The following is a 13,061-nucleotide window of genomic DNA, read 5'->3' as shown; positions in this document are numbered from 1 at the left end:
AAACCGGGACACCACCGGGGTCTTTTGGTAATGTCCAGAAATATTTTTGGTTGTCACAGATTGGGGGATGCTACTAACATGTGGTGGGTAGAGGCCAGGGATGCTGCTAAACATCCTACAATGCAGAGGACAGCCCCCAGCAATGAAGAATTATCTGGCTCAAAATGTCAACAATGCCAAGTTTGAGAAACTCTGTTCTGTTCTGTAATGCTGGGGCTGGGACTCTACATATAGCATTTTTCCAACTGCAGTTGACCCTTGAACAATAAGGCAAGGAGGAACAACAACCCTCCACGCAGGTGAAAATCTGCTTATACAGTAGGCCTTCCATATCAGAGGATTCGACCAATCACATATCTTGTTGTACTGTAGTATTTACTGTTGACAAAAAAATCTGCATATAAACGGACCTGTGCAGTTCAAATCTGTGTTGTTCAAGGTCAGCTGTATTGATAAATGAAACAACCTGGATGGACTTGGAAATACACAGGAAAAAGTCTTCAGTCTCAATAATTAGTAAAGACATGCAAATAAAAATAAGGTACTATTTTCTAACTCAAATTAGCAACATTTTCAGTACTCACTGAAGTACATGTAGTTAAATGATACAGTTATCAGTGATGAACGTTATAAATTGCAGGGCCTTTTTAAAAAGCAGTTTAACAATGGCATAGGAGCCTTAAAAACCTTTATACACTTTGGTCAGTAATCCCACTTTCTCTAAGAATAAAAATCCTAAAGAAATAATAAATCAGGTGAAAAACTGGGCATATCCTAAAGCAAACTCTAAAAAATTCCATAATAAAGATATAAATAAACCACAGTAATATACAAATAAGTACAAAGGCCAAATTAATTTTATTTGAAAAACTTGAAGGAAATGCCTTATAGAAGTTAAGATTTAAGTTTGACTTTAAGACTTCAATGGCCAAAAACTGAAATATCTCAAGCAGAAAGCTGAAGTCTTGAGAAACTGCAACATGTATTTGTTTTTAGTTTTCCAAACAGAATAGCAAGTAGGAAGGTTGGCTACAATGAATACACACAGCTGGTTCAGGCTAGTGGAAGGTGATTAACTCTATGAGGACAGGCTGGGGGCTAAGACCCTGAGGATGAGAATTAACTTGTTCTGCATGCAAAAAAGGAAGCTAACTAATGTCTTTAAGCAAATACACCTTAGGAAGAAAATTCTAGGAACAGTGTGTAAAATGGTTTGGACAGAGGGAAAAAAAAAAATCTAGAGCCAGGGAGGCCAGTAAGAAAAATCCCAGTAAGAGGCAATCCTGGCTTGATCTAGAGCTGTGGAAGTGGGTGGAGAGGAGATCAGAGGCAGAACCGTCTGCACTTACCAACTTGACCAGACATGGGGCCCCAAGGGAGAAAGGAGGAATAAAAACAACACTCAGTTTTCAAGTTTTAGTGACGCTTAGGAGCATGGAGAGAACAGATTTGGAGGCTTAATAGAAGATAAATTTTGTTCTGGACATGCTGCACTGGGGAGAACACTAATATGGAGGTATCCATAGCTTGAAATTCAAATCTAAACCCCAGAGAGAAGTTAAAAACAAGCATCAAAATTACAGTTTAAGTTACATGGAAATAATAGCAGAGGGAGGTTTAAGTCATGAAGAGCGTAAAGTAGATTAGGGAGCAAGTACTGAATCTCTGGGGATATGCATATTTAAGGATCTTGTGTAGAAGGAAGAGACTGTGAAGGACCTGAGAAGGATCACAAAGTCCGAGAACCTCAAAAGGGGTACTGACCAGCAACACAAGGCATCACAAAGATTTACAGAGAGGGGCTTCCCTGGTGGCGCAGTGGTTGAGAGCCCGCCCGCTGATGCGGGGGACGTGGGTTCGTGCCCCGGTCCGGGAAGATCCCACATGCCGCGGAGCGGCTGGGCCATGGCCGCTGAGCCTGCGCGTCCGGAGCCTGTGCTCCGCAACAGGAGAGGCCACAACAGTGGGGCCCGCGTACCGCAAAAAAAAAAAAAAAAAAAAAAAGATTTACAGAGAGGTCAGATCAAGCCAGCAAGAGTTGAGGTAGGGCCATCAGATTTAGCAATCAGTAAGGTATGAAGGCCTTTAAGAAAACAGTTTTAAAAATGTGAAGAAGAGTTTGCTAGTTCCTCAAAAAGTTTAAACACAGATTCACCATATGACCCAGCAATTCCACTCCCAGATGTATACCCCAAAGAATCAAAAACATAGACTCACCCAGACACATGTAAACACATGTTCACAGCAGTGTTATTCACAGCAGCCAAAAAACAGCAACAACCTAGTGTCCATCAACGGATGAATGTATAAACAAACTGTGCTACAGCCACTCGGCAGAGTATTAGCCAGCCATACCCAAGAATGAAGTCTGAGGGACACTACGGCATGGATGAACCTTGAACACATCAGATGAAATAAGCCAAACACAAAAGGGCAAATACTGTACGATTCCAATTCTGTGAGGCCTCTAGAATAAGCAAATTCAGAGATAGAAAGGGCTGGGAGGAGGGGAAATGGGGAGTTAATGCTTAATGGTTTCAGAGTTTGTGTTTAGGGTAAGGAGAAACTTTTGGAAATAGTGGTGATGGCGACACAATATTGTGAATGTACTTAGTACCTCTGAGCTGTACACTTAAAAATGCTTAGAGGGCTTCCCTGGTGGGTTCGTGCCCCGATCCGGGAGGATCCCACATGCCGCGGAGCGGCTGGGCCCGTGAGCCATGGCCGCTGAGCCTGCGCGTCCGGAGCCTGTGCTCCGCAACGGGAGAGGCCACAACAGTGAGAGGCCCGCGTACCGCAAAAAAAAAAAAAAAAAAATGGTTAGAACAATAAACTTCATGGTATGTGTATTTTACCACCATAATAAAAGAGTAAAAAAAAAAGAAAAGAAAAGTGAAGATAGAACTCAAATTGCACAGAAATTGTCAAGAGAAGGCAGGAGCGGTGTGGACTACTGTTTCATGACATTTAATTTGAAAAGCTCTACTGATAACATTAAGGGTAGAGAGAGGTTTTCTGGTTTAGATTTTTCTCAAGGCAGAGTAGACCTTAACATACGGTATATATCTAGGATATCTAGGTAACAGCTAAGAATTAAGTGTAGTTAAAAAAAAAAAAGTCTGGCCTAAAACTCTTATTTGGGGGACGAGAGTAGCACCACAATATTTTATTGGCGCACAGCAGTATAAGAAGCATTTCAAAGTTATCATTTCATCTTACGTTTGGAAAACCAACCAACCAACCAACCAACAGCTTTCCTAGCACGAAGTAAAAAGGAATGCTGGACCAAATCTTCTTCGATGATAAAAATACACAAAGCTCTTCCATCATGGGCATATTAATATTACTCAAACGTGAAATCTACCAGTATTGGAGGGTGGAGACTTGATATTTTTATATTTATCCAAACGGCACGTACTTTAAGAGCCTGGGAAATTGTGCAAGACAAATAACCCAATTTCTTCAACAAATAACCTTGCAAAGAAAAGGGAAACTTAAGATGCTCATCCACCGAACGCCACGCAAGGACCCGCTCAAATCCTGAGCGGCACAAACCAACCACTAAAAAAAAATTAAAAAAAAAGAAAATTCCTTTAAGGAAATGTGAACACTGCCCGAATACCGTGGAAACTGAGGGCAGGGTACCAGCGAGGGCGTTACTCAATTCGCTCTAGTTTCTATACGTTTTGAAAATTTCCGCAACCATTTTCTGGGGCATTTTAGCAAAAAACGCCGTGGGGCGGCGGAGCAGGTCTTTCTCACGCCGCCCGCGGCCGCCCCCCGCGAGCCGGGCGCCCCCACGGCCCACCCCCGGCCTCCAGGGCCGCGTCGGCTCTGCCAACGCCACACACACTCCCGGACGCCGGGCCAGCGGCCAGAGACCCCGCCGCGGCCCGGAGCGAAGCCTCAGACACTCGGGGCGCTCGGGCCGCGGCCGCTCGCCTGAGGCGCTGAGGGGACGGACGGAGGCCGCGCAGGCTCACACGCCGCCGCCGGGCCATCCGCTACTCACCCCGACGCCGGCAGCGCAGGACCCCAGCCTTTCGGGACTCGGGCTGTGGCATCTTCCCTCCCGCCACGGCCCGGGTCCGAGCCGCATTCGCCGCAGCGGGCGGAGCTGCCGGCAAGAAAACGCAGCAGCAGGCACACCAGCGCCCCCCGCGCTCCACCAGCGCCCGCGCCGCGGCCTCAGCCCGAGCGCGCGCCCGCCGGGGCCACGTGACAGGCGGCCCCGGCGCCGCGCGTGACGTCACCGCCCGCTGCGGGCGCGTCGCGGCCCCCGGGCTCCACAATGTTCCCGAGGGCCAGCGCCTGCGGGTGGGCTCAGGGGTCGGTCGCGGGCAGCCTTCGCGTTTTTAACTCTTACATAAATGGGCTCATTGAAGACAAATGCCTTAAACATATTGAAAGATGTGCGACCCCGCTTATGATAAAAGAACTGTAGGTTAAAATGTCAAGGCTTGGCAGAAACTGCGATAAAACCTCACAGGTTGGTGGTAAGGGTGGAAAGTACAGCGTGCCCGCAGAGCAGCCGCAGGAAGGCACATGGGGTCACGGGGGGCTTGCTAGAAATCCTGACTCTTCAGCCACCTATCAGTAAGCAAAGGATGTTGCAGTCATCAGGCCATCACATTACAGCCCCCGCACGCCCGCCCGGAGGTGACTCAGGGTGGAAACGGGATGTCCGCTGCCAAGCCCCCAAATGGTGCACTCAGTATGGGAAAGAACAGGATCCTGGCTCTGGCTGGTTAGGGTGCACCGCAAAGAAATGATCTTAATGCGCCCTGGCTCTTGCATCTTCCCATGTATAGGAAAGCACTAAATTCCTTAACTTGGGTTTGACTGATTTTCTTTAACAGTAACCTTTGATGTTCAGACTATCTGATCTTCGTTGCAAAAACTCCTATATCTATCCTGTCTCCCCACCTTACCTCTTCAGAGCAGTCCCGCAGAGCTACCTGAGAGGCTGCGTCCCAGGCGTGAGTCCTCGGTTTTGTCTGCCAAATAAAACATAATTCTCAACGTTTAGGTTATGCATTTTTTTTTCAGCCGGCAGGCCCCATGCCAGACGTACTTAAGTAATCAAAATATGCGTTTTACCGCCGTGGCCAGTAAATTTATGTACACATCGAAGTCTGAAATCAGTGTCCTAAGGTGCAGTCAGTGCAGGAGACCGGCCATTGCTCCACCTTCTCCCGACCCTTGATGGTGTCAGACATTTTATTTGCCATTCTGATGGGTGTGGAGATCTGTTTCTAGCTGTTATTTTAAATGGGTTCATACTGTCCCACCAAATTAATGTACAGTCGTACCATTCCAGAAATTCAAGCTTTGGGTTAGCTCCAATTTTTTACCATTAGAAAGAATGACATGAATATGCTTTTTGCAGTGTAGCATCTAAACCCGGGGTCTTTGAGGCTGGGCATAGACTAGTCTATGGGCTGTGTTCATCTATCCCTAGATACAGTTGCCAGAGGAAATATAGGAGGCTTAAAATTTGAATTTCAGATTTAAAAAATTCACTAGCATGTCCCAGAGAATATGTGGAATATACTTTTACTAAGATATTATTGTTTATCCAAAATTCAAGTTTACCAGGGCATGCTGTACTTTTTTTTTTTTCGGTACGCGGGCCTCTCAGTGTTGTGGCCTCTCCCGTTGCGGAGCACAGGCTCCGGACGCGCAGGCTCAGCGGCCATGGCTCACGGGCCCAGCCGCTCCGTGGCATATGGGATCCTCCCAGACCGGGGCACGAACCCGTATCCCCTGCATCGGCAGGCGGACTCTCAACCACTGCGCCACCAGGGAGGCCCCATGCTGTACTTTTATTTGCTCAATCTGGCAACGCTAACCCTGGACAAGTTCTAACCTTAGTTTTCTGTTTTATGATATGGTAATAACAATAGGAACTATCTTGTAAGGTTGTGTGGATGAGATGAGATAATCTATGCAGAGTACTTACCAGGGGATGTGAAACATAGTGAGAGCTCAATAAGTGTTAGCTCTTATTTTTATTTCATCTTGGTGTGTCTTAGGATAAATTCCTGAAAGTATGCTTTCCTTACAGAATTCTCTGGCTAATGTAAGGCTTGTCCAAGTGTTTGGTCATACCCAAAACTGTTGTGTGAAAAGCCTTGAGCAGGTGAGCAGATACTTTCTCAACTAGCTCCAGAATACAAATCAGATTTTAAAATTTCTGTACAAAACCATAATTGCCACCTACCAGCAAGTATGGGTTTCCTTTCAATCACACCAAGTACTTGGATGTTGACTCTGATTTGTTTTCTATTCGAGCCAGCTGAAACAATATTCTAGAGGAGATTGTTTAAGCAACATTCTACATCGTTTCTAAGACGTATTCATGCTATCTAGGACCTGAACTAAATTACATTAAAAAACTAAGACTGAATATTAGGCCCATGGCTCTAAGAAAAAGAACATTTTTCTTTTGGCAAAGCTGATATTTACAACACCCTTCTTTATGCTTACCAAACAAGAAGATTCTCTGAATTTATTCTACAATTCTCTTTTTTCCTTCAGCTGCAGAATTTTTATTTTGTATTTTACTCTAATTTTAATGGATTCATAGGTTTATTACAATCAATTTTTTATTACTTTCTAGAGCAGCTAAGGTATAAACATGGGCCTAGAATATACTAATCATGTGGCAATTACTTTGTGCTGCCAGATTGACCTTTTAAAAGCTCAATCAAGTTACCCTGGCCATCTGTAATATTTGGGCACAGGTTTTTCCCATCTCTTTCCAGCAACAGATTTTATAGAGTACTTTGCCAAATACATGGGTATAATGACATTATAAACGGGTTCTTTTTTCTTTACATTGTATATATTATTTCAAAGAACACAAGCTCCATGAAGGGAGGGATGTTTACCTGCCCCATTGTCAGCTGCATCCCAACACCTAGAAGGACACCTGGCCTGAGATGACCATTCAGTTGTTGATTAAATGAGCGTAATAGACGAGTCAAGTTGTTTTCTGCTGTAAAAAACTAGTTTATATTTTCTCCAGCAGAAGCTATGATTTAGTGATTCTATCCTAAGTCTCCTCCTTTTTACTCCTTTCAATGTATGCCTTCCCTCATTTTCTCATTCTCTTCGTTTTGTGAATTAAATATATTTTTCACTTTTCTAGCTGCCTTCACCAGGGTGAATGCAACAGCCACCCCTCTAACCTGATAGAAGTACTTTAGACACCTGGGAGTGTGTCCACACAGGACAGATATTGAACCTCGTTACCTCTTCCCCAATCCCAGCTGAATAGTTTTCTCGAGTCATGTCGAACACAGATTATCCACAAGGCATGCAAGCCAAGAAGTGTCAGGAGAGCTGTAGGCCAGAGCCATAGGAGGGAACAGACATGAAAAAGGCAAAATCAGAAGTAGGGAAGAGGGAATGTCTCCAATTAACTGAAGGGCCAACAGAAACAAACAGGGAGGCTGGCCTGGAGAGCTGGACCAGGACACCCAGGCAAGTGGCTGGACAGCAGAAACTCAGGAACCCAACCAAGCAATGTGTCAAGGCCAGAATCTACACTGGCAGCAAGAAAGGAGCTCAATACAGTTGAGCCGAAGTTGGTATGGACCAACCAAGGCTCTCTGAGAATGTCTTTCTGGGGAGGTCACCAGCCCAGGTCACCTATCTGGAGTAGGAATTGAGTTGACCAAGAGTTGAGCAGTCCTTATGGTCTACCAGGACGAAGTGAGCTTGGCAAATAACTGGAGATAACACACCTTATCTCAATCGATTTTATGATAGCCTTAAGTGTGTGACAACATGCATGTCTAATGTTTAAGGTCTTGCCACCCCAGAAATTTAGTGGCAGAAAAGGCACTTCTGTTGTAGACCATTCTGGTTGTACTTCTTACTGTAGTTCACATAATTTCATGATGTTCCAAACTTGTTCTCTTCTCTACGTTGAAGGACTAGGGGAATTTTTAACGCTTTATGAATGAAAAGGATTGGTTTTCCTTTCATGAGACTCTCTTAGAGGGCTCCAATTCCGGGAAGACAGTATCCAAATACCACTGAAATGACTTGCAACCCAATTGTTTCCTTAATTCAACACGCTCACTAATATCTCCATAGGCAAGGTATTTCAGATTAGGTCTTCGTAAGAAAACCTGCTCCTAAATGGAAAGAAAGAGTCATTTCATTAAACCAGACAAATCTTTGGTAATCAAATCCTGATATCTAACATAGCAGTATATATTTTCATCTGAACCAAACCAAAACAAAACAACAACAGAAAACCTTCCCTCTGTATGGGGAGGGCAGAGACACACATAGGACCTGGGACTCACTCACCCCATGTATATTCACCGGATGTGCTGTGACAGACCACAATGAAAGTAGCATAGAGGGACTCAACACTTCCATGGTTTCAGAAATGGGGGGTGGTGGCGGCTAAGGGCAAATTGACTCTGGAGGAAGACAACCTGGCTTCAATTTCTGACTCTGCTATTTATTAGCTATGTGACCTTGGCTGCTACCCTCATGAGACTGTGGTGAGGACTGAACACTTTCATACGTGCAAAGCTCTTAGGAGACTAAGGCTGGCACATAGTAGGTGTCATGTCAGTGTCGGCCATTATTATCACCACACCTGGTTAGTCTTTTCTGCGTTCTGATTTCAGGAAGCACCAAGTATGAGTGTCTAATGGACTCAAGCTCTGCCATGTTAAAAGAGGTATTCTAAGTAGACCAAAGCCTCCTTGAAAGCAGAACCTTTGTATCTTCATCTGTGTATTCCCAGTGCCTGGCATATAGCATAGTAATATTGTTGAATGAGAGGCGCTTGCCTACCCGAATTAGCACAGTATGGGCACGCCATGTTGGATTCTCCCCAGGGATCCTTAGGTCTTTGCCGTCATGTCTTGCCACTCCTAGTTCCCCAGGGGGGATTGGTACAGAGAATGGGCCTGAGGGAGGGTATCCTCGTTTTGGAGTGAAGGCAGAGAAGACCTTAGGCAACATCTCCCTGTCCAAAGCCTGTTTTGCCCAATGGCATTCACTCAACTTCCCAACATGCTGTGTCATACAATCCATTGATTTTACGCCAAACATTACATGCTTTTTATATTAGATGGAACTTGTGGTAACTATATCCCCCATGAAATTCAGTAAACTACTCAGTCCTGACTGTGTTCCAGTCAACCATTTAAATCTGTGACCTCGGGTCGCAGAAAAAAAAAAAAAGCTTAAAATCTCTCATAACTAAAGAAATGTAATTTTAAACAATGAGATATCATTTTTAACCTATCAGATTAGAAGAAATACAAAGTTTAATTAAAACTAGGTTTGGAATAGCTGTGGGGAGACAGGCACTTTTATATACATTTGATGGCAGTGTAGGTGACAGTGTAGGCAGTGAAGGACCATTTGGACATTATTCATCAAGATTAAAGATGCACTAACTCATGGTCCACAAGTCCATGTCTTCAGATTTATTCAAGATATATCTGCACAAATGTGCAAAAAGATACATGTAAGGGATGTTCATTTTGGCACTGTTAAGGAATAACAAAAAGCCAAGATGATCAGAATGTTTATCTCTGGGGGCTATTTATGAATGGGATCAATTTTAAGAGATCCATTCAAAGGAAATATTTAAAAGGATGACATGTTTTTCTGCTCTGATTTTAAAAGACTTTGAAAGTATGTTTTAAAATTATACTAATAAATGGAAAAATTACAACAAAATATTGCTGCTCAAATCGAGTTAGGTAAAAGAAAAGGATATATACTCGTGTGTATGTGCATGTTAACAGGAAACTATAGACAGTAATTTAGTGGTGACTTCTGAGGGGTGAAACTATGGGCTCAGAAAGCTTACTTTTCACTTCATGCTTTTCAATACTGTAAGACAAAAATGTGTATGTGTTACCTTTTTAAAAGTATTTTTTTTAATCAGGAAATATAATAAACATACCAAAAAAAGCACATAGAATATAAATGTGCACCTTAGTGAATTGTTGAAAAATCAACCCCAGAAACCCTAAGTCAAGAAATAGAACATAATCAGCATCTCAGAAGGCCCTTGCCTTTCCTTTCCTGATCATAATCCTTTCTCTTAGTTTGAAGTGCTGTCCTGATTATGTATTCATTTCTTTGCTATTCTTTCTAGTATCGATATCTAATTATCCATACATAGATTATATGGCTTGATTTTACCTGTTTTTAACTTTATAGAAATGGACAAATACAGTATATATTCTACTGTGTTTGGCTGCTTTTGTTCACCATTATATCTTTAAGATTTACCTATACTGTTGTATGTATATTTAAAGTTGATTGATTTTCATTGCTATATAGAATTATATCATTAAACATATCATATTGATTCATTCTACTCCTGATGAATATTTGGGCTGTATTCAGTTTGGGCTAACACAAACAATGCTGTTTATAAACATTCTTGTTCATGTGTTCTGGTGCACGAAAGCAGGCTTTCTGTAGTGTATATACAGGATGGAATTCCTGGATCATGGGATATTCATGTCTTTTATTACTTGATATTGCCAAACTGTTTTCCAAAGTGAGTGTGTAACAATTAACACTCCCACCCAGTGTCTGAGACTTCCTGTGCTTGCCAACATATGGTCCTATCAGACTTTAAAAATGTTTTGCCAATCTAGGTGGCTATGTAGAAATATCTCATTGAGGTTTTAATTCATATTGCCCTGATTACTCAAGAAATTGAGTATTGTTACTTTTATAATTTAAAATAATAAAGAAATATTAGATCAAGACCAGGACATATCACAGAGAGATTCTTACATATTTCTACCCATGTATCCGAAATTAGGTCTTGTTACTGTCCAAATTTGTTTGAACTTTCAAATTAAAATGAAGCTGCATCTATATGTTATCTGTATGTGCATTCTAAAGGTCCCGGCAAGGGGCTCAAACCATGGGGAGATGCACAAATGAAGGGGCCTGGCTTTGATGTAAAAATCTTTGACTGTTGGGCTTCCCTGGTGGCGCAGTGGTTGAGAGTCTGCCTGCCGATGCAGGGGACACAGGTTCGTGCCCCGGTCCGGGAAGATCCCACATGCCGCGGAGCAGCTGGGCCTGTGGGCCATGGCTGCTGAGCCTAAAAATCTTTGACTGTTAGAGAAAAAAGGAGCAGAGGTTCTTGTGTGGTCCCCAGACCAGCTGCAGCTGCATCACTCAGGAGCTTGGTAGTGGAGGAAGAGAATCCAAAATTTGCCCATGGGAATGGGGGCAGAGAGAGGTATTTGCTGCAGATGGGCAATCTTTGGGGGAGGAAAATAGATCTGGGGGAAAAAGAAGCCTTCTCGTGTTGGTTGATTTACTTCTGAGAAACTTGAGTTTCCCTAGAGATTAAAAAAAAAAAAGAGTAAGGTGCAAGTGCAGCAGCTTAAAATGAACAAATTGAGAATAGCGTCTGAAAATCGGTGGGTGAACAGCGGAAGGGTTGCCCTAATTTAAGGAAAAGGACAAAAATTGGTATCTAGAAAGCAGCAGAAGGCTTCTTTAGAGCCAGTCCCTCTCTGTACTCTCACTCATCTTTCCAAACCAGGGACATATCCTTCACCTTGTATTCATCTAGCCAAACGTGCACCAGTCTGAGATTATTATATGCCAAGGCTTTTAAAATTCCAGTGTGGTTTGCAACGTGTTGCTTATCAATATGTCCTACTCGAGAGCAGGGGAGTATAAAGAGTTGGCCTCCACACATCCAGATCTAGACATAAGAAAAACAGAAAACATATTAATGATTAATGAGTGTTTGCTAGTAACAGGCAACTGCTGAATTAAAACAAAAATAACAATAGCTAACATTTATCAAGTTTCTTATTTCATTTGATCCTCACAACAACCCTATCATGTAGGTACTGTGATCATCCCTATTTTACAGATGAAGAAACTAACACATACATTGGTTAAGAAGCTTGCCCAGGGCTTCCCTGGTGGTGCAGTGGTTGAGAGTCCGCCTGCCGATGCAGGGGACGCGGGTTCGTGCCGCGGTCCGGGAAGATCCCACATGCCGCGGAGCGGCTGGGCCCGTGAGCCATGGCCACTGAGCCTGCGCATCCCGAGCATGTGCTCCGCAACAGGAGAGGCCACAACAGTGAGAGGCCCGCGTACCGCAAAAAAAAAAAAAAAAAAAAAAAGAAGCTTGCCCAGTGATATAGTGGCAGAGCACAAGGTTCAAACTCAGGAAATCTGGCCCTAGAGTCAGTGCGCTGAATACTAAGTGATCCTCCCTTGCTTATACATGACCAGTTCTGATGCTGATTATGTATGAAGACTGACAAGATATTTTATCTTAGGATATTCTCAAACAATATTCTGGGAGTAACATTTTCTGAGGTGTAAGTATTGCTGGATATAAGCAAGTAATAAGAGAAATATCAATCATAGCTGAATTCAGTTATTTATCTTTTTTGTCCTTAAAACACTTTAAAACGCTTATTTTTAATACCTTTTTGTATTACACAAAAGCAAAATATGACCATTGAAAAACTAAGAAATGTAGAAAAGCACACAGAAAAAAGGAAAAATAACTTTTTGTTTCAACAGTTTGTCAGTCAATATTAATCCAAGTATGTATGTGTACATACATAGATACACAACATTAAGATAACTTGCTTTTCTTCATTTGATATTATGTGAAGTTACTTTAAAAGTCTTGTACTGTTGGACATTTTGGTAGTTTTTGATTTTTATTATTATAGATAATACCACAAAAAATGAGCTTGTAACATAAATCTTATGTATAGTACACTTGCATGACTCTTCTCTTTAATTCAGTGATTCTTGCATGGTCTCCAGACCAGCAGCATCAGCATCACTAAGGAACTTAGAAATGCAAATCCTTGGGCCCACCCAGACCTACAGAACTAGGAAGTCTGGGTCTGGGGGCACAGTAATCTGTATTTTAACCAGCTCTTTAGGTGATTCTGATGCACACTAAAGTTTGAGAAACACTGTTCTAATTGATCAAGGTAATATATCCCAGTTTTATAGATATTTTCTTAGGTGGATTCACCTAATCATTTAGGGAACAGTAGTAG

The 13,061-nt window shown here is 42.7% G+C and overlaps 1 protein-coding gene across 1 annotated transcript in view; it reads right to left on the bottom strand.

Moving 5' to 3' along the window:
- Positions 1-7,991: 7,991 nt before the first annotated feature.
- The window catches only part of GALNTL5 (polypeptide N-acetylgalactosaminyltransferase like 5), a gene marked incomplete at both ends in the record, with an annotated part of 71,288 nt that continues 66,218 nt past the window's right edge, over positions 7,992-13,061 (bottom strand). Inside the window, 2 exons of the mRNA XM_079711887.1 lie at positions 7,992-8,147; positions 11,579-11,728. Of these exons, the coding sequence (XP_079568013.1) occupies positions 7,992-8,147; positions 11,579-11,728 (306 nt within the window). The remainder of the gene's footprint in view (positions 8,148-11,578; positions 11,729-13,061) is intronic.

The sequence above is a fragment of the Hyperoodon ampullatus genome, assembly GCF_949752795.1.
Source record: "Hyperoodon ampullatus genome assembly, chromosome: 9".
Taxonomy (NCBI): Eukaryota; Metazoa; Chordata; class Mammalia; order Artiodactyla; family Ziphiidae; genus Hyperoodon; species Hyperoodon ampullatus.
Note: the sequence above shows the minus strand (reverse complement) of the source record. Positions and strands in the feature narration are given on the sequence as shown.